Source organism: Natator depressus, chromosome 8 (assembly GCF_965152275.1).
Source record: "Natator depressus isolate rNatDep1 chromosome 8, rNatDep2.hap1, whole genome shotgun sequence".
Taxonomy (NCBI): Eukaryota; Metazoa; Chordata; order Testudines; family Cheloniidae; genus Natator; species Natator depressus.
The window spans coordinates 20,949,763-20,972,622 of NC_134241.1; the positions used below are offsets into that span (position 1 = coordinate 20,949,763).

The 22,860-nt window shown below is 46.4% G+C and overlaps 1 protein-coding gene across 1 annotated transcript in view; it reads right to left on the minus strand.

Moving 5' to 3' along the window:
• The window catches only part of STK10 (serine/threonine kinase 10), a 72,692-nt gene that overhangs the window by 39,975 nt on the left and 9,857 nt on the right, over nucleotides 1-22,860 (minus strand). Inside the window, exon 2 of the mRNA XM_074960576.1 lies at nucleotides 14,680-14,844. Coding sequence (XP_074816677.1) covers nucleotides 14,680-14,844 — 165 coding nt within the window. The remainder of the gene's footprint in view (nucleotides 1-14,679; nucleotides 14,845-22,860) is intronic.

Below are 22,860 nucleotides of genomic sequence, written 5' to 3' on the forward strand. Positions count from 1 at the left end.
CCAGGTGTAATTCGCAGCACTTGTGTGCGTGTCCTACCAGGTATAATTCGTAACAGATTCCACTAAGTGTCAGGAATGACGCTGACAGAACATCCTCTTCCTGTTCTGCTGCTCGGGAGAGATTCTTCCTGTGAACAAATTCAGAAGGGGGGGGGAGGGGCAGGCCTTGGTGCTCTGCTTTCAAGTGTTGAGACGCAAAGTACAGTTCTGCTCTGAAAAGCAACTTCCTGGGTGCATGTGTCAGCATCCTCTCTGCCAACATCAGCCACTAACATCTTCACCCCTTTACACACATTAGCAAGGCAGAGCCAGCACCGCTGAGTGAGAGCGGGATTCCCCTCCTCCTTGTGTACATCAAGCTGATTAATGCAATTTAGTAAAGAATTATATCCAGGCAGCCCACTGAAAGCACAGGGTCCTCAGCAACATCTGTAATCCCTTATTACAGTAATGATATTGTAGAAGTAAAGAACCCAGCTTGACTCTCAGAGTCCAGGCTGCATTTGCAGGGATGGTGGTGAGAACATTTTCACTTACAAAACTGAGAACGTTTTGAAAAGCAAGAGACAAGAAAACTCCACAAGACCAATGTTATGTGGCATCATTTTTCCGACTGCAACCTCTAAGCAACATGAGGGCAGGGTCTGCTTTAACGATAAAGAGACAGTCCAGGTCCTCCTTCCACTGTAAGGAGACGGAAAGCAGGACGACTAATAATATACCAGGGAAAACACTCTTAAGCAGTGTCAGTTTGGGTGAAAACCACCAGTCTTGTTCTGTTGATTAAATTTCAACAGCCCAGTGGCATTGGGTAACACCCGGTTGGTTGCCTTGGTAATAATCATCCCCATCATGGGTGAAGTCCTTCCATTTTCATTTCTAACAATGGAGTTCCTCTGATTGCACCATCTGTGATTAACAGAAAGTCACCCCGCTAGCTTCAGAGGGGAGAAAAGAAAAGAAAAGAAAAGAAAAAAAAAAAGAGAAACAGATTCAGGGTGATAAAAGCCATTCAATCCCTGTAAACAAGTCCCCATCTATATCTCAAAAGAGGACTGGAGCTCTCTGGCACTGCAGTTAAACTATGGAGAAAAAGAAAGCAAGTGCAAAAGATTTCAGCTGCAAACCTGGCACCACCCTTCTTCCTCTATTAAAAAGAGTCATGGCCTTTGGTCCATTCCTTCTCCCCTCCGCCCAGTCATCCTGCAATGCAAACATTTCAGACCAGTGTCCCCGACACACTCTGGGTGCAGCACGCATTCCCCTCCCACTCTCCCCAGCTACACATAAAGCTGGAGGAATTCACCTTTAGAACAGTATCCTCTATGTGAGCTATCCCAACCCACTGAAAACATTTCCTGCCTTAGGTGCAGGACAGAATTTCCCTTCATAGCACCCAGCCCAGGAAAGCATCACGTTTCCTGGCAAGCTCTTTACACAGAAAATGCTGGCATCCTTTCACCACTTTACCAAAGTGACTCGAGGTATTCGTGTTGGCAGAGGCAGAAGGTGTGGTTCAGAGGCAGACCACTCTCCAGGAGGCTGTTGCCCGAGGAGACACCATACTAACTCTCCCCTCTAGACTCTGCACAGACACAAATTAACATCTTTCCTTAACCCATCCATGATGCTCTTTCAGCATCCATTGGCAGAGGCTGGGAGGCATTGGAGTGATGGGAAACAGGTTGGTCTCCAATCAAGGAGAGGTCAGGCCATCTCTAGGAAGGGGTGGAGTGGGGGCGAAGCTGGGGGGCAAAGGGGTGGGGTCGAGCACCTATGGGAAAGAGGGGAAGTTGGTGCCTATGGTGTGTGCGCGCGCATGCCCACACACACACACACACACATATATTACTGGGCAGTATTTCATGATGGGGCCTGGGGGTGCAGAAATTTAAATTTCTGTGGAAAGAAAGTACTTGCCATTGATAAAATGAGAGGGCAAAAGTAACGTTCGCATTGTGATACAGAACAAGCAGACTGAAGGAAGCAGACAGCCTGCCCTCCTCTTGGCCTATCTGGCAGAGCAGTGGTTCTCAAACTTCATTGCATTGCAACCCCTTTCTGACAGCAACAATTACTACATGACCCTAGGAGGGGGACCGAAGCCTGAGCCATCGCAAGCCCTGCCGCCCTGGGTGGGGGGGCCAAAGCCAAAGAGCTTCAGCCTCAGGCCAGAGGCCTGTAACCTGAGCCCTGTCGCCCAAGGCTGAAGCCCAGGGTGATAGGGCTCAGGCTTCAGCCCTGTGCCCCAGCAAGTCTACCGCCAGCCCTGGTGACTGCATTAAAATGGGGTTGCGACCCACAGTTTGAGAACCTCTGTGGCAGACGCAGAATTATGAAGCTGGGCAGTTCTGCCAGCTGCCAGAGGAGACACTCCATTTGCCTCAAACTCACCCGCCTTAGAAGGGTTGTTAATAACGCAAGAGAACATCTTTTCCCCCTGCACACTGACCAAAAGCTAGTCTGCTTCACACTGCTAAAGTTACACCCCAAACTTTATTCAGAATTAACTTTCCTCTTTTTCCCAAACACCTGAACTATCTTCTTCAGGAACATAGGAGAGCATAGAATACTAAGTTGTCGGGTTTTAGTTTTAGTAACTACTGCTCACATAAACTGGCCTCAAATTTGATTGAATCCACTCTCTGTTTTTTTGTTTTGTTTTATTTTTAATCACATAAGCATTGTTTTCATTACTGAAAGTCAGTTTCGACTTTGTTACAAAGTCCAGGGGATCTCCCTGGTACCTTAAGCCACATTCCTTCCCTCAATAAAAAAAAAGAGAGTCTGAAGTCCAAGGGTTAAACTCCCATCAGAAGGCGAATGAATAGATAGAAGAACACATTCCTGCACCTACTTAGCTTGGCACCTTCACTGGTACTCTCCTGTTAGCTGCTTTCCTAATGCATGCCAAGGGCTGGAAGAGAGGGGTGCCAGTTCCACTGCCTTCAGGTTCTAAATCTGGCCCCATATGATGCTCGTGAGCTGTTGGTGAACCGTCTGGCACATTGAACAACAAGACAGAATGTTCTTCTAAGAGAGATGCTATAGCTCACCAGTAAGTTCCCAAGCAAGAATGTATGGCCTGTTTTATGCAGGAAGTCAGACTAAATGACCATAATGCTCCCTTTTGGACTTAACAGCTATGAATTTGCTTACATAGCCCCATGCCCCCGCAGGATCTGCTCCAAATGGCACAGGGGTTGAGAGAGTCTTTCATGAACTCTATTTCATAGAATTCTGCAAGGTCAGCATCACACCCACGCAGAAGTGCACGAAGGGCCAACAAACAATCAGCTGCACCCTCCCTCCTAGGCAGCAACAAGCCCTCGTGCATACTAGAGATCTCTGGTTAAGCCATAAAATCATAGAGAAACCCTCATTGCTAATACAGTAAAAACCCAAATGTCAACAGCTTGTCTGACATGGCAAATATTCTGTAGGTGGAAATGAAATAATTAGCTCTCTGTAAGACAGGCAGCTACAAGCTTGCCAATATTCTTTATGAGAAAAGGGCACTATTCACCAAGGACTTGAAGTATAATAGATCATTTTCCTGGAACAAAATAACCTCCAAGGAGAAATATTTGGAATAAAAAAGATCAATCCCCATCAGCAGGGGAAGAGGCAGCAAGACAATAGGCGAAAAAACCCCATACATATTTTTGGACTTCATGCTTCGTTATAGATGAAGCTCTCCATTGTGAAGACAATAATAATCATACCACCACCAAACTCTCATATAGTACTTTTCATCTGTAGATCTCAACGTGGTTAGCATCGTTATCTGCGTTTTCACAGATGGGGAAACTGAGGCACAGCAAAGGGAAGTGAATTGCCCAAGGTCACACAGCAGGTCAATGACAGAGCCAGGAATGGAACCCATCTCTCCTGATTCCCAGTCTGGTGCCATATTCAAACTGCCAACATTCCCATGTTGGATGTATGTTGAAATGCAGGGTTCCTGAGTGGCTGGAATGGAGCTTGGTAACAGTCTTTTCACTGCTAAGTAACCACTTCAACCATACTCCATGCTGGCAGCAGCTCACAGTCATCACCACATGAAGGTACCCTCCAAAATAAATTTGTTGTCCCAGTCCATTCTTTGTGGCTACATCACAGAACCACCATCACAACAGCACCCTGTTGGCTGTCTCAGCAGAGAGGCTAAAGAATAAGTGGGTCATAAAGCGATGCTGTGAACAATGCTATCACAGCAGTCTCATTATTACCTTGTGTTCCCATCTGCTGTATCCACCGGATGAGCTGCAGACTTAGGCTTGGTCTACACTACAGAGTTAGGTCGACCTAACTATGCCAGCGTCTACACTACAGCCTTGCTCCCGCCAATGTATGTGCCCTACTACACCCACATAGTAACTCCACCTCCACGAGAGGCGCAGGGCTTATATCGGTGTAGTTAGGGCAACGCAGTGTCTGTGTTTACAATGTATTCCTTACATTGGCTGTTGGCTAGAGCTATGAAATTGACAAGAAAGCCTGGCTCCTCAGCTGGGCCTCCGCTCCGAGCTGGGCTGTCCCGCAGGCTCCCGGCTTGGGCTGCCCCTTGGGTTCCCTGCTCCCCACTGGGAGCATGGCAGCCAACTGGACTCCAGGTGCAGATCTCCCCGCCAGAGGCAAGAAGCCCTGGGTGGTCCCCCCCAGCAGGGACTGAGAGCTGGAAAGCAGCTGAGCTCCTGGGGGCAGCTGTGCAGAGCTGAGACCCTGGCTCTCAGCCCCTCCCACTGCCCCTCTTCAGCTGGTGGAAGTGCTCCTGGTGAGCATGCACACCACCGATAGAAGTGTGGGCACCAGCCACCGTAGTAATTACTGCTGTGGTTATAAGTAAACCCAACATAGGTTGACTTAGATTGTAGTGTAGACATGCCCTTAGACGACGCTCTTCATGGCAAAGGCCATCTCTATTACACATCTGCACAGTGCCTAGCACAAGGAGGCTGGGGTCTTTAGGTGCTAGCACAAATACAAATAACCAATCCTGCTCCCCTCGGCACTGCAAGATGGGCCCTTCAGGGGGCGCTGAAACACACTGGCAGAGGGAGACACTGGCAGCACCTTGCATTGCTGCTCTTGGGTGCAGACTGGCCTTTAACCTCAAAGGCACCTTCCAAAAACATTATTTCCCCTTAAATAAATAAATAAATGTTTAAAAAGCTATTTTGAGTATCTGAGCACAACTGCTAGTCTGTGCTCTGTCACCTGGTTTAGTAACCAGGGAAAGCTCCCTTCTTTGCATTGTCGGGATTAAATAAAGTCCTTCTAGCTGTGCAAGCCACTAAAGCACAGATCCATATCCCAGGTACTCCTCCAAGTCAGACTCACATTCTGAAGTAGCAAAACACTTTCTTGAACTAATGACAGAGCTGGGGAGGGACATTCCCATTCGAGTTCAAAACCAAGCACAACACAGGTTGAAACACTTCCGATCTAATCAAATGGGTGCAAAAGGCAAAGACAAGTCCATTCCCCCGGTAAGCCATAGTTAGTTTCTTTGGACATCACAGGAAGTTTAACTTCCGGCCCACTGGCGTTTCCACTTTCTGACCTGTCAGTTTGATTACTCTCATTACTCAGCTTCCCCATGGGAAGAATAGTTCAAAAATACAAGCAGGCAACAGATTCCATTCACCGCTCTGGAGTCAGATGGAGCACACCTATAGCTACTAGGAGCTGCCATCTTTGTGAAGGGATGGGTCACTTATGTCACCTCACGCCAGGGGCATGAGAACTGCAGTATCCTGTTTTCAAAGGAACAAAGCTGCATGGCTCCACTTTGTATTGAGGTCATCCCAGGGAGGATTAAAGGCAAAGCCCGACGGGTTTTTCATGAGTCTCCCCCTTCCATCTGAGTGGCCAATCCCAGTAATTAGTGTGTTTGGGATTGTGCTCTGGCCATTAAGTACCCAATTGCAGAGTTTGCTGCTGTGGTACTTATCCCGCTGCTCGATGCAGACCAGAGGCAGATTGGTACGGAGAAACCACCTCTCCCCCTTTGTTGTGCCCTAATAGCTGAGTTAACATGCCTGGTCTGAACACCTGGGACAAAGCCTTCACTGTTAGAGGGTTCTCAACTGGCATTTGCTTCCCACACTGATCTGATATGGCTTGAGTTGGCTGGCCTTCAAGGTTTAAAGGCCCCTCTACTCACGCTTTTGCCTGACAGAATGAGGACTGAAGATTTAATAGCTAAACACTCAGGAGGAGCCTGTTAATTTCAGTTAAGATTCACCAATTTGAACAGACCAAGGTTTGTGCCTAGAAGGTGGTGGGTGTGTTTTTAAAGGAATCACAGTTTAAGATTCGCTGAATTATATCAAGCACACGTTTCCTAACATTTTACTGACACGATAGAGTACAACTGAATTTTAAAAATTTTACTTAGTTATGATACTGGCTATTCACTTTTTGCACATATCTATCAGCATTTCACAGTGGAGAGCCACTAGTTGGTTTCCCTTTTGTTTCTAGTCAGCTTTGATCTTTAGATTCTCCTAAGCATCCTAGCACTGTGATCGCTTGGGTTGGAAATACAGCAGGGAAAATGTTTATTTGTATTTCTTAATTGTTTTTATGGAATAGTTTTTAAGTCAATGGAAATATTTCCATGGCTCTCAAGGCTTTGTAAAAGCACTTTTAAAAAAGAAAAAGAAAAAGAAAAAAGAACCCTTCAAGTTGAGTCCAGAGAGGAACACTGCAATCTATCACTCATCACAGGATGGGCTCTCAGTTTGGTTTTGAATCACTGTAATACGCCCACCTGGAAGCACCTTCATTAATATCAATTTATGTGCAAAATTTATGTTCTTAGCATTTCATTTAATAAAATCAGTGATGGTGCAAGCAGGGGGTAACATGGTGAGATGGGATGGAGGTAAATCCTATCTATAGCTCCCTCAATTTATGGGTAATGAAATTAAGTTCCCAGGCTAGTCTTCTGAAAGTGTTGTGCAGGTTTCCTTTGAGGACTGACAGGTCAGATATAGAGGGATCGCTTTGTGAAAACAGGTCATAGGGTGTTTTTATGAACTCACACAGGAAAATGATAAAAAACAAAAACAAACAAACAAACACGTCTCTCCGGTACAATAAAAACTGACATTCACCAGTTGACCTAGATAAGGCAGAATCACCCCACCTCAAAGATAAATATTCCTGCTGCACCTGTAACTTTAAGTTTGTCAGTACCTTGGAATGTATGACTTTCTGGTCATACACCAGGTGTGGCAACAAGCATTAGAAGAGGGGACTGGAAGACTCAGTGGAACAGTGAGCCTGTGGTAGCAAAATAGTATAAATTGTCATGGCTCTACTGATTTCAATACCAGCTGAGGATAAGCCCCCAGGTCTTGGCAATTTCACACTGAGCAAAAAGCCAATCACTCATTTAAGCAACCTGCAGGAGCCAGTTTGTGCTACTCTCTTCCAGTCCTCAGAGGGAGCTACTTGGATGTCAGAGTCCAAACAGAAAAGGAGTACTTGTGGCACCTTAGAGACTAACCAATTTATTTGAGCATAAGCTTTCGTGAGCTACAGCTCACTTCATCGGATGCTGTAGCTCACGAAAGCTTATGCTCAAATAAATTGGTTAGTCTCTAAGGTGCCACAAGTACTCCTTTTCTTTTTGCGAATACAGACTAACACGGCTGTTACTCTGAAACAGAGTCCAAACAAGCATTCCCCCACAAGCCGAGGATGTGCTAACGCACAACAGCCAGGCAGAGATTAGTTGGATCATGTAGCAGTCACATCTGAGTTCTAGGGCATGAGTAAGTATTTAGAAATAAACAGAGCAGCCAGTGAATCCTCTGCTGTGCTTGTGCAGAGGTTCTCCGGTTAGACCAAGTTTGGGGTGAATTTTAGTGACACAGATATAATCATTGGTTGATGAGAGACCTAACAAGGGCAGGAGCTGTGCTGTACTTAGGTTTATTCAGTGCCAATCACAGTATAACTGTTCAAAGCACTTTCAGGGAGGAGAAACATTTACTACAAAAGCACAAAACAGTGCATAAAGCGCCGATTTAGACCTGCAATGCTCCTGCTAAGTGACATGTTAAACATTAAAACATAACAGTATTCATCTCCAGGGGAAAGGACTCTGGGGGAAAACATCCTGGGAAAAGGAAAGGAAAGGATGCATTCGATGAAGTGAGCTGTAGCCCACGAAAGCTTATGCTCAAATAAATTGGTTAGTCTCTAAGGTGCCAAAAGTACTCCTTTTCTTTTTGCGAATACAGACTAACACGGCTGCTACTCTGAATCCTGGGAAAGTATCTTGCACACATGTTATCTGATGAATACACCTTTCTATGACCCAAGCTTACTGTATAAGGGAGAATATTTCCCTGGTATTTAAAGTTGGGACAGCTGGACTTAACATAGCAAATCTGATACTTCAGTGTCAGCTTTAAAAAACAAACAAAACACCACACAAATTTTATTTCTAATTAAAAGAAGTTAAAAGCCACCCAGCGCCTCACAGGACTCAGTATCCTGGGGCAGCAGGTAAAGAACTTTTTATTATGATGCAGGATTTTCAAGAATGCTTGGTATGAACTGGTACAGGGAAAGGGAACAGAAACCTGCGGAATGCACCATCTTGGTGCCATTTGCTTTTGATAAGGATCTTTGAAGCTGGGTGTTCCCAAAGCAAAGGCCATCACTAGAAATGGATGCAACAGGACATGCTAGTGTGAAAAGGTTAATTTCTTATCCAGGACTTCAGTTCTCCTCTCTAGTTACATTAGTCTTATTTTTGCCCACACTGTCCATCCCCAACCTCACTGCTCCCTTGGATGGCTACAACAGAGTGTAGCCCAGTGTTCTTTCCCTCCCCCACCCCCCCCATCAGATCTGGAATGCAAAGACATGGACATGACCTATTCCCATGGGCAAGAGGACAGGGAAACTGTGATGGTGCCATATGGATAGTTACATACAACTGGAATTCAGGAAGCCCACACAACGTCCACGCAATATGCACAATGATCAAAACAGACATTTATCTGCCCACTGCAAATTCAAAAGGTTTTCGTGGTGGAAGTGAAATACCTGCAAGGTAACAGAATCTGTTCTCAAGCTACTTCAGTTAGGTACTTACACATACAGAGCAAGCAAACTGGGCCAATTCCATAAACTGAGTCACTAAGCCAAACCGTTAGCTAAATAAACTCTGATGGCCTACAGATGTGCTCTGGCAAAGGTAAGTTACCAGGCCCAGCTGTGAGGTTTTAGGGCGCCTGGGACCCCTGCAACGAGCAGGTGCTGCAGACCTGTGGGATCGGTCGACGCTACGCACAGCTCATGCGGCGCCTCATGGTCTCGGACACCATCCAATGGTCCAGGGACATCTACATCGAACAAATCACCGGCCACCGACAGTACCAGGTGTGAGCCAGAACGATATCATGCATCAACTATGAGAAAGGGACAGAGAGACTTTTTCCATTGGACCATATGAACTGGAACCATAAACTCACTGAACATTAAATCTCACCAAATGAGGATAAATCCATCCTCATCATCGTATCCATTCATTGTACTCCACACCTGAACATAGCCATTATATGAACAACATACCCTCATATCTCAATGTCTGTACTTTGACCCATTAACCTTTTACCCCCCAATCGGGGATACTGCATATTATGTATTCCTTTCACCACCCAATACTAAACCGAACTTTGCACCCCTTGATAATCTGTACCTTACTCCCTGATAACCAGAAACTTCTACGCTTAAACTCTGTACCAATTTTAACATATTAATAAAGTTATTAAATTGGTCTCAGGAAAAAGCCTATTTACATGATAATGGGGGTTTCCTTTAGTAACCCACAGTTTATAGCAAAGCAGTAAAAGTATCCCACCCACAACTTACTTCAATTAGAACTTCACACCTTATGGAAGAGCTTTGCAGACATTAATAGGGGTTAAAGCAATAGGGTTTTATACAAATTACCCTAAAAACCTATTGATTTAACTTAGGTTTTTCAACCCACCTGTAAAATTCTATAGCTGGGAGATATGAATGATCCTCTATCCATCCTATAGAATGGTCCAAGAAACCTACAGGGTTCAAGCCTGGTTTTACTGAAAAAAATCAATGGGAAAACTCCCACTTACTTCAGCTGGCCCAGGATTTCACACAGAGAGGTTCTAATTCTGTATTAAGTTCACAGGACTTTTCTTTTCAGGATGCCAAAGGGATATATTTGTTACTGTTAAAACAGACTGTCAAGCTGTAAGCCAGACTCCCTCTCTGCAGGTCAAAAAAGTCAGGTGCTCCGAATAAAGGCTGGTGGAGAAAACATCAGTCCAAGAGAAATTCCACTCCCCCCCAAAGGTTTTTTTATTCCCCCCCTCCTGCCCTCCCAAAAGAGAACACACACAAACAGGTGGAGACATTTGAAAGTAGGAGACTGCAAGCTCCTCTGGCCCAGGGCCATTCCTTATCTGCTCTAAGCATGTCTACAGCTCCTAACACGTGCAGTGTCTAGAAGTCAATAAGCAACGAGGAAGACAGAGCATCCAACAGCTGCTATAGTCTCTCCCCAAGAAGACAAATTTCAGTAGTGCCGACGCCAAGCATTCAAAAATCATGAGGCCTGGGCCCCAGAGAGTTGTGAGTTTATTTTTAACAATAGATATTGTGGGCAGGTGGGGGGATTGTCTTCAGGTTCCTGAGCCCATAGGCTGCACTCACGTCACGTTTGCAAGCTTTTCTCCCCAACCACAAGGGCTATAAACTTGCTTTTATTTGCACGAGGGTCTCCACCTTGGTTTAGAGCCCCAGTTCCAGCAGCTGGGCTTTAAGAAACGCACACCAAACATCACCAGGCTCGCGATAGAAGTCATGGGAGGTGGCAACACTGCAATTATGGGAGCTTCTTGGGGCGGTTTATAAGTAGCACAAGCTTGCTTAGCCCTTGCCCAGAGCAGAAGAAAGTGAGGTGAGTCAGTAACTACTGGCACAGTGCATGGAGCACAGCATCACGGTGATGTATTATAACTTAAAATTCCTCATACAGAATGCTGTAATGAGGCCAGCTCCATCCCATAAAGCTCACTGTGGTTTCCAAACTCAGCACTGCTTTCACCTGTGGCCTGCAGCAGGCTTTCACGCTCACACTCGAGAATGCAGGGGTTTCTTTTCACTCAGCTTTGTATAGTTCAGGGGTTGCCAGGGACCAAAATGAGGGTAAATAGTTATTTTAAATGAACCAGGGTCGGGAGCATTTTATACACCTTCCACCGTGCAGAAGTTAGCTCCACAAACACTGCACTTAGCGGCCTACCAAAACCTGGGAACGGCAAGGGCAGTGACTGGAGCTCCCAGCAACACTGAAAGCGGATGCTGCTGAATCCCAGGTTTCTTCACGTCTTTTCTTTATTAATTCAGGAGCACTTGCTCTATCCGCTCAGTTAGCTGCTCAAAGCTGGAGCCAGCACTGGAACATGGACTTCAGTCCATTGAGACTTCAGTGTCTGAGTCACGCAGGCTGCAGCTAAAACCTACGCACCTTCTAGAGAGACACACACACACAAAACGGGTCCGCTCTACAGCCTTAGCGAAGAGCCCGTTGGCTTTTAGCTCATGCACGAAGCTCCAGACGTCCCAGGTTCGATCCCACCCACCAACGACCAGGGTCCATCAGCATTACACAGCAATAAGATGTTGGGAGCGGGAACGTGCCACTGACAGGGAGGCTGAATAAGTCATGACCTCCGCACCGGCCAGGCAATGCCCTACCGTGCCTCTACACTTGGGGCATGCCACTCTCAGAACCCTGGGGAACCCCACTCGCTGCCGATACGGCACAGCGCTCCGATTTCCTTCTGCAGGAGTGTTCCAATAGCACTTTTAGTAGGGCTTGGCGCCCGCACTGACCGCCTGAGCCAAACATTTTATCGGTTCTGCCTCTCCGACTTCTGAACGCCTCCAGAAGAAAAAACATTTACACGCCATTCTATTTAACAGACATTTACGTTCTTAAAATAACAAAAAAAAACCCCCAAACCACCCCTATGTGGATGCAAACATTCCCCTGCAAAGTCTGCAACCCGAAAGCTGCAGCCTTGTATTTGTTGCAAGAGAATCTTGGAAATGTTGACGACTGAGGCTCGGCTCTTGGGTGGGTTTGTACTCCGGCAACTAGCCTGAGCAGTGGCCACACTGCTATTTTTGATGCACTAGAGTTGGCACATGTCTAGCCAAGCTGGGAATTACACCTCCTAGCTGCAGTGTAGATGCAACTAGGAGTGGAACTGCCTGGCCTCTTTACTTCCACCAAGCCCAGTGAAACAGAGGAGTATTCAAATGAACAGCATAAATGATGAAAGACAAATACCACTTGCAAATAACCAAAAATAGGACACTGGCCACCTAACAATGAACTGAGATATAATAAGATTTCCCCTCATGGGAAGTTTTGATACAGAGGTATCTTGTTTTATTAGTTTCTAAAGGACTGTTTAATTTTAGCAGGCAATGACACGTTACAGAGTTTTTTGCAGAGAAAAGCAGAGCAAAGGGGAAAATGCAGAATTTCCTACAGGAAGGAAGGAAAGCTTCCTACGGAGAGAGGAGGTCAGAAGAACAAGCTGATGTTTTAGAAAACAGAGGCCAATAAATAAATCAGGAAGACTAGTTAAAGTGAGGGGAAGCTGAAGGAGGTAGAAATGGAGTAGGGAAGGTGTAGAGTAAGACAAGTCTGCTCTCTAATCCTGAGCTTGTTGGTTTGTTTGACTTTTTGATTTCTGGCAAATTCACAATGTCAGTGGATTCCCTCCTCGGGAGGACTTTTGCCTTTCACTTTGGTGGAACATTAGAGATCTATTTGATGCTTGAACCTAAAGTGACACTTAAAATGGAGATCAGTTGCCACCCGAATGCTAGTTCTCAAGACAACGTGCAAGCCGCCTTCCCTTCAGAGTTGCAGCGCTCTTGGAAAGGAGGGTTTCAGACTCACATTTAAGAGCTCAGATGCTGCTCATTTAACCCGCATTTATGGCAAGCCACGGGAGACGGGGGAGAGCGTTAGTGCGCCTCTCAGAGAGGACACTGATACATGCTGGCCTGACAGGCTTTGGTCTGGGCTGCATCCTAGCACACAGCCTAACGTGAAGCAAGAGACCCTGGCTTTGGCGTTTCATCTCGCAGATGCCAGTGACCTTAGCAGCTAGCAGAGTGCTACATTCAGATTTCAGAAGCCACTAGTTTAACAGTGAGGGTAATTAATCATTGGGACAACTTTCCAAGGGTTGTGGTCGATTCTCTGTGATGGGCAATTTTTAAATCAAGATTGGATGTTTTTCTCAAAGCCATGCTCTAGTTCAAACAGGAATTAATTCAGGGAAGTCGCATGGCTTGTGCTACGCAGGTCAGGCTAGATCACAGTGGTCCCTTCTGGCCTATAACCTAAGAATAAAGAGAGAGAGAGAGTCTTCAGGAATCTGCTGGGAGGTTGTGAAGATGCTTGAGGGGAAGGGCATTAAGATTGCTCTGGAACACAGCATCTTGTACGCTTATGGTTTGACATTATAGCCTTGGAGGCTTCTAGGGCCACCCAGATGTAGTTGCAAGAAGGGGCAGCCGTACTGGCAGATATGAACAGAGAGGGAATAGAATACTTTGGTGAAAGATCTACATACACCCCAATTTCTGGAGCCCCATCCTCACTGACATGTACACCACAGTCTGAATCCAGCAAGGAAAGGGGGGAAACCTTCTCTAGCCCCACAACCCCTTCTACCTTCCCCGCAGCCGCACGCTGAATATCAGAGGGTTTTCCTCTAACACAAGGGGAATGATGACTAAGAAGTGTCTGGTTTCAGAGTAGCAGCCGTGTTAGTGAGCTGTAGCTCACGAAAGCTTATGCTCTAATAAATGTGTTAGTCTCTAAGGTGCCACAAGTACTCCTTTTCTTTTTAAGTAGTGTCTGTTGACAGAGAAGGAACGGGGTTGGGGGGGGGGGGAGGAAGTGTACCATTATAGAGCTGTTCTTCCAGTCTTATGGTAACTGGCCACTGAAGTAACCTGTTGCTGTAACATAAAATGCAATCAAACTGAATGCCCAGAAGTTTTAAGCGTACATGCAAGGAGGCCCATTCCAGGTGAGGGCTTTCACATTTCCTAGAGCTAAGTTCTTAGCATTGGTTCCTAGTGCCACAGAAGCCTAAACTGTAATAGTGACTCATGCCATTAAAAACCTGTCCAGATTCCTCTTAAATCAGGTTCCATAATAAGAGGGGCTGGGTGGAGAATTGGGAGGGGGAGGAGGGGGAAGAGAGAAAGTGGGCTTTTCTGTAATCTCCAAACAGGAAAACGAGGCTCTTGCCCTATAAGAGCACTTCTGACTGGACAGAACATCCAACCACTGTGGTGTTTTTCCTAAGGAGAGAGTCTCGAGAGCTTGTCTGGGCTGTTTCTAAGCAGCTCGTCCAATGAGAAGAAGAAATGAGGGAGACACAGTGACTATGAGAACGGTGTCTAGTGCACACTTTGTGCCTTGCTCGCAACTCCCAGAGACTTTCAGAATGTCAGCGGCTCTATGGAGGTTGCTTTGCCATGAGCCAATGTGTTTTGCCTTCCCAGCACAGCAATGAGAGAATGAATAATGTACAGAAGAGGGGATGGCATGCAGTAATAGCCTCTTACCCACAGTTTGCTGTCATGGTAAAATGCTCCCAGGAGCTTGACAATGTATGGATGATCACAGGTCGCCAGGATTTCAATCTCCACCATATAATCCTCCAGTTCCTCGTCATTCTTAGTCTCGATGACTTTTGCAGCAGCTAATGCCCCTGTCTCCTTATTCTTGGCCTGTAATGTAAAACCCACAGTAAGTACATGGACCTAAGGAAAACACAAGATGAGGCTTTGGTGTTAACCCAGTCTCCATTCTCCCAATTCTCACCCTCAACTCCTTTAGGAAGTGCCTGCTATAAAAGGGGGGAGAATCTGCAGATGCAGCTTTGCTACACAGACGCAGTGGATAGGATTACTGATATAAGGGGACAAAAATCCCTCTTACCTTTCTCCAGTTTCTTGGTCTCTGCCACTTCACTGCAGGAGGGAAGATGCTTTTCAAGAAGTCAAGAGACAGCCCCCCATCAATGTTACTGTGAAGGAGTGGGAAGCTAAGACAGTCCCATAGCATAAGAGGTAATGGCCTGATTTTCAGAAGTCCTACGGGATTCAAAAATCCCCTTGGTTTTGGCAGGAACTGCAGGCCTCAGCATCTCTGAAAACACCCAGACCATAAACAGCTACAAAGCAGGGCCTGCTGCTGTACAGCTCTGAACCAGCTCCAGCCTTGGAATTTCCCCACTGCCCCCTATACATGCTTCGCATTTGCCAATGTAGCGGTACCTAATGGAGATGGGACCCGCAGGCAGCTGTTTGTTTGGTTGTTTTTTTTTTTTTTTTTTTTGGGGGGGGGGGGGGGGGAATAACAGGGCAAAGCAGCAGCAGAAGTTAAATCTAACTTTCCTTGACAAGCCAGCACCTTATGTTTTATTGATCTTTGTTGCCATGACACTTCTGGAAGCCTTAGATCACTTTGGGGAAGATATGAGATATACTCCCTTGCCCACATCCTCCAGAGGGCTTGATAAGGGCCAGACATACTAGCAACAGCTTTGTTTATCTCAAGCTGCACCACATCAGCTGAAGTGTTCCTCCCCTTGTTCTCCTTCCCTCCCTGCTTCTTAAAACAGATCAGCATGCAATGTAACTGAAGCAGCCAGAAATGACATGCAGATTGCAAGCTTGTCTCTCACCAACAGAAGTTGGTCCAATATATTACCTCCCTCACTTTGTCACTCAAATTATTATCACTCTCAGTTGAGAGAAACAAGCTCTAATCTACATTTGCATCCATTATACCGTACGCTACCAGTGAGGGGAAATGCCAACATATGCAAATAGGCAGTATGGTCTTCTCTTTCCACACAGAGCATCAGCCTCCATCACACCAGCACCTGTGATCTGAACTACCCTGCCCCCAATGTGTTATCTAGACCATCCCTGACAGGTGTTTGTCCAACCTGCTCTTAAAAATCCCCGATGATGGAGATTCCACAACCTCCCTAGGCAATTTATTCCAGTGCTTAACCACTCTGACAGTTAGGAACCCAGATTTTCCAACCAGTTACGCACCCACCTTATAGTAGCTCCATCTAGAGTTGTATTTCCCTAGTTTGTTTATGAGAATGTCATGCGAGACAGTATCAAAAGCCTTCCTAAGTCAAGATATACCACATCTACCGCTTCCCTACTATCCACAAGGCTTGTTACCCCTTCAAAGAAGGCTATCAGGTTGCTTTGACATGATTTGTTTTTGACAAATCCAGGCTGTTACTTATAATGAGGGAGGGGCCTGAGCAGCGGATGTATTTTAGTAACTGAAGCCCCATACACATTGCTGCTCTGTAAGGAGGTTATTGACAGGGTGGTTCCTCTGTTCGCAGCCACGCCATACCAGCAGCAGGCTGCTTGAGCATCAGCCAGGAATGTTTGCGGCATTATTTTTCTTATTACTTTCCCCTTCCCAAGGCCCCAGAAATAATTTAAGAGACTTTAGTCAACAAGTGGCTTGGCTAACGTAAAGCATTTGTTAACAGTTGACAGACACTGGTCTCCCAGCCAAGCCAACTGCTCCACAAAGGCAATGGTAACAGTGACACACCAGGCGCTTAAACATTTGCCTGACTGATGTGCCCAATACACAGGGCACAAAGCTGGGCATAGGACACATGTGGAGGAGGGGGTATGACAATGCATTTTTCTGCACACATGCCCAATGGCAGCTTGTTCCCACTCCTTGAGACACCCATTCCTCCACTCTTAGGTCCCCACATCCCCTCTCTCCTGTGTTCTTCCCCCTCTCCTCCCCAGAGTGCTCTCAGCAGCAGCTGGAAATTCTTCAGAGACCCACCCTCCAGGCTGCAGTGTGGGGCATCACAGATCAGGATTTTAGTCCATTTCACTTGGCTGGCAGTACATTCAGAGCAGACCAAAGCAAAGATGAGAGCCCATAGAAAAAAGCTTCCCTATAAGGCACAGGACTGCTAGCATTCTTCACCCAAGGGGGAAGGGACTAGCCCTCGGCTATCGGACTCAGGAAGCCACACCCTGCACAAAGGCTGTTTTCACAATTTCAGAAAATCAACAGTTTGAGGGGTAGCAGAAATCCCTCTCAGGTCACCCAGTCTATTTCCCTGTCAAGGCAAGAGTCCTCCCTATGGTGTATTTTCTAGTGCTCTGTCCACTCTATTTTTAAGTGTCCCATGTACACTGTACGTTTACCCCTCCATCTGAACAAGCAGGGGAACCTGGCACAGAGTATTCTAGGCAGGCAGGCAACTGCTTTCATACAAGAGTTTAGCATGATGCATTCAGCCATGACCTGAGAGAGGGGGAAAGTCACATTTCTGTGTGTTATTGTTTGAGGGGGAAAGGCTGGCAGGCTCCAATTATGATCTACCTTGTTGCTTTCTCTTTTTATGTATTTGTTTGGAAGGCCTATGCAGAGAGCTTAGAAAAAGGATTAGTTCCCAACATAAACAAAGGAGGTCCAGCTGAATCAGTCTTACTCAGTTTAGAGGATACAACCATATATTGAGTAAATGGCCTGGCAGAGGATAAAAGAATGGGGGGGAAGGGGGGAAACTGCATGAAGCATGGAGAGAGTTTACCGTAGAAGAAAGTAAAGTCTTCTCTCTCCAAGCTGGACATATTTGCATTCTAGTGGTTTTAGAAGAATCCAGCACTTGCTGACCCAAGTACACCCTAAAAGGATGAAGTGGGTGGTGACCCCATTTCCATTAGGACTTGTGTAATTGCTCCAAGCTCAAGCTAGTTTTCCACGGGTGCTTCTAATTTTTTCCTCTTAAGTTTTAAAGAATGAATTACCACCAGGACACTGAAAGCAATGGGCGGGTAACTGGACCGGTGGGAAAAACAGGAAAGTGCTGCCTTCCAAATCGAGTTATTTCAAAAGAATGGACAATAATGACTGTACAGAGCAAGAATAAATACCCCCATAGAGCCTCTGTGTGTGTTAGAGGCTGGTGGAGATCTGGGAGAGGAAGTATGTGCTGTGAGAAAAGGTGTGGCTTCCCTTTGTGGTTACAACACTACACATGCACTTCCCCTCTGATCAAGGCCAGTCAAACTCAACAGCCTCCAGTGCCCCATGCACTTGAGAAGCACCCAGAGGCCCTGCACTCAGCTGTCCTCAGCAGTGGCATTGTTTATAGCTACTGTCCTTGAATTCTAGATGGGTTCTCCCTGGCAAGAGGGGACACTGATCACTATGCATCACATCCAAACTATTTTAACGATGAGCCTGAACCAAACTCCCCAAACTTTGCGGGGTCCTTTTAGTTCAGATCCAAGGCAAGAGAGTCCAGCTGCATCTCTAATACCATTGCCTCTCCTCCATGCTGGGGGCAAGGCCCCTTCCAGCCCTACATTTCCATGAGTCTATGCTGAATAACCCTCTCTAGTGCATGCATGCTCTCATAGGTTACAAGCCTCACATCAAAACACTGTCCACTGTCCTGTCCACCCCCACTCTATGCATTTGCTTTTTAGGGCTTCCCATCATCATGAACCCAAATCCTCTTCTCTCCCCACTCCAAGATGGAAGCCAGAGTGCATTTAGAGGACTGTATTAATCACTTTAGAAGCACCAGAAAGCCCCACCAGTAAGCATTCAGAGCATCATGCAATTCAAACATTCATTTTAATGTGCAGCAGCCCATTTACAATATAAATATCAGAGAGTAGAAGGTGAGCATTCAGCAGGTGTGAGGGGAAGCCTGTCTGCAAGGGCGGGGGTGGGGGTGTTTTTCCACAGACTACTCCAGGGAGATGTATTTGCAGTACAGTTGCCATCCCTCAGCGGCACTGCTGACTTCTGCAATTAGTTCAGCGAATAGAGTTTCACTTGTGCAGGGAGGCAGAAGCCCCAGATGGAAAGGCCCTCCCTTCCTGCCAGTTTTTAAGAGGGCCACCAGATAAAGCCTCCTTTTGGCAGGTGTTTAGAAGCTGCATTTGTAGCACAGCAGCCCCTCTAATTTCAGATTTGCACTGAGGTGCCATATGCAGTGCACAGAACAGCCGGGGGGAAGGAACCCCTGCCCTCTCCTAGGTGCTTAGTTGTCAAGCCCTCCTGCGTCCCCCATCCCCTGGCCTGTATTCCACAGCAAGGGCCTTTGCTCTGATGCAGCGGAAAGGAATTCTGGGGAAGTCCCAAATTTTTTAATAGGGATATTATTGACGTAAATATGATATTTACTACCATAGCCAGGAACATGAGCCATTGTACTAGTGTAATTTTATATTGAAAATTATGAATGATGAGGCAGAACGTTGCACTGAAAATGCAGAACCACACAGCAGAAGCTGCAGGGATCTTCCCAAAAGCTTCAACTCTGAAGCACAATTCTGCCCCCCAAGGAATGGCTTCTACAGCAGATTCCACAGCCCTGCTGGTCATACTAGGCTTGGTGACACACCCCCCGGCAGAAAGAGAGACAGTGCTCAGAGCACCCGTGACTTGACCCCAGGGGAAAAACCTCAGAGCAAGCACACAATAGCCCAACTTACAAGACTGGCCAAGGCACTACCAGGAACTTGCTAGCAGAGACCTACAGGACACCCCTGCTAGAGAGACTTCAACCACGTTAAAGGTTGCTTAGAAGCTTCACAACACTGAAGAGTTGGAGCTTTGGCAGATTTGAGCAGGAGGTCTGCTCCCAGCTTGACCACTAACTGTGTGTGAAGTCTGGGCAAGCCACTTCCCTCTCTGCCTCAGTTTGCCCAACAGTAAAAAGACTGCAAGGCCTCATGAAATTAGGGATTGCAAAGCAGCTCAAAACCCCCAGAGGAACAGTCTCCATGCCAGTGAGGGGTGTTACTATGACTAACAGGCTGAGTAACCACAGAGCAACCCCCTCTGTTACAGTCTCCCTTTGGGTATGAGCAATTCTTATTCAGAAAACAGGATGTTTAGGAAACTATATGCTTATGTATCCATTTAGATTGAATACTTCATGAAGTACTTGTGTGGGCTGGAAACTCCTCAGGGCAGGGATGTCTCCCCTGGCTTGTATCTAGCCAAAACCAGTCAGCACTAACAGACTAGCACCCAACGGCCTACAACTCAAAGTGCACAGCCCTATTAAAGAGACACAACAGAACAGCCCTTTAGACTGCACCCCTTGAGCTGCAGGTTTTTAAGTGCAGTGTAGACATACCCAATGAGACTTTAAGGATGTCCCCAATCGGGTTAACAGCACAGGGACTGCTAGCTTTCCAACCAGGCCTTGTACTTTAGGCAGCACTTCAGTAGTTACATTTTTGACCATCTCAGCTTCCTCGTCTCTTCTCCCCATTAATGGAAGTAGGAGACTACTGGCATCGGTTCAGGGAAGACGAGGCTGGAGCTGCTGAGCAGCAGAGACAGAAAGAGCAGAGCCCTCTCTCCTCCATGCCTGCAGGCCATCTGGGGCAGGGAAGGCAGATTTACTGAACACTGCGAGAGGAAGCTCCGAAGTCACATTTCAGAGGAAGTCTGCGTAAGAGCAGATAACTTTGAGCCAATAGTCAGAGCGCCTGCTGCTCCCATTTCAAACCCAGCGAACCAGTGACTCAAGAAAGGGAATCTGTATGTCGAAACCAGCGCTGCCCTGTGGGCCCATTGTTATGAATAAGCAGCACTTACACCAAAGGGTCTCAAAGTGCTTCACATAAGGACACTAATTCCCGCCGCTTTCCCGGGGTGGGGGGTAAATGAGGCACACAGGCAAAGTGATTTACCCAAGACCACGCAGGTCAGTAGCAGAGCGGGGAACTGAATTCCGGTTTCTGGACTAGGAGTCTAACCCCTATGCACTGAACTACGCTGCCTTCCCCAAGTGACTGCACTGGAGAGGCCAAATCCAAATCTGCTACAGTCAGGTGAGTTCTCTTCTACGGAGTTCCACGTGCTCACTCCAGATCTGAATTTGGCCCTAGGTCCTCCTACTACATGAGCTTTAGAAAAATGGCTATAGCATACACCCCAGAATTACACTATACATAAGTCACATTTACAATCCCACTAAGAGGTTTGGAATTCAAGCCAATTGTTTCCAGTCACGTTCATAAGAATATTTTGCACTTATACTATCCCCTTGTATGCTTGAAGTTAGAGCTACTATTACCTGCCAACTTCATCCACACTGCGTTGAATGACACGGCTACATCTCCACAGTCTGACAGCTGTATCACGGATCATCGACCCACCCAGCCAACCTAGAAAGCAGCTTTCAGGACACCAGGTACACGCAGACCATACCATCAGACTTGGGCTGTGTTCTGGTATGCAGCATTTCTATAAAACTTACGGCTGGCCATTTTCCTGAACTCTGCTTGCTGCAGTTTTGCTAGGCATGACAGAATACAACATGGACATACTTCCAGATAGATTGGTTTTCACTCTAAGTGGGTCACATGCTTGCACTGCTATCCATACAACTACAATTCAGATTTACAAGACAGACCAGTAACAATCTGAAGTCTCAAGCCAACTTCCGATATCAATTTCCACATTAATAGATCAGAATCTGCCCCATAGATACGGGGGAGAGAGAGAGGAGAAGAGAAATCATGTGAAGGTAGACTGAAAACCAAACAATTATAAACAAGGAATCTGTGTCCGTCTAAGTTTCTGACCTTGGAGCCAGGACAATATTCCTATTAGCAATGAGAATACACATCTCCGGGCTAAGTAACTGAAGCTATAATCACTCTCTACAAACTGCCAGCTGTAAGAAAAGAGTCATTAAATGTAACTTCTCTACTGCCTTGTGTTACATGTAATCTGGCTCCCCCTGCGGCCTGCCTCTGTTTCCCTCTCTGTAAAATGTATCATAAGGGGGTTGTTTTTTAGGGGTGGTGGGCACTGAGAAAGCACCAGAATGGACCAATGTTGGTAAAGCGCCGTATATGTATTTATTGCTTGAGCCATGCATTAGGATTGATGAGGAAAGCATTTTGGACTACGGGGACCTACTGCTCCAATTTATAATGCAGACTTGTTAAACAGCAAACCAATTTGGGGTTCACCACTCTAAAAGAAAGCATCGTTTAGCCACCAATCCACTGTCTTCAGCACACATCTCCCCAACTATAGGGGCTCCAGAGAAGGAACATCAGCCAGCTATCCAGCCAGAAAAAGTGCGGGTGCATGAAGAAGTAGGGAACTGAAAAGCATTTCTGCCCTCGAGTAAAATACTCTCAGCTGTTCAGCGTTTAAAGAGCTAGCAGCATTTCAGAGGCAGTCAGTTTTTCCACTGAAGTTCACCAACGTAAGAGACCTTCAGGAACTCAGCAGGTGAGTGCCCAGATGCCAAGAATATAAACTGCCTGATACCAATCTGATTATGAACCACAGCAGCTTACTCCAAAGTGCATCACGTTGCACCTTTAAGCCCACACTCATGGCCATTTTCACACCAAGGTAAATTTATCCCTAGACTGCTGCTTAACACTGAAAAAAGCAGAGAGCTGCCACTGGGGTGCCCAGACTGTACTGACGAGCGATGGATGGAATTATAGCCCTGGTATTTGAAATCCTCAATGCTTTCATGACCAGCACCCACCTTTCTGGAGATGAAGTCACTAAGCAGCTGAGACTGACAGCTTTTGAAAAGAGTAAATGCAGAAGGAAGATAGGAGCATGCACACTTACCGCTGGGAAATGTATCAACTAAAAGTCACCCACTGAAGCACGTCTACAGAACCAAGCAAAGGATCAGAATCTAAGGTTACAAGGCAAGAAGAGGA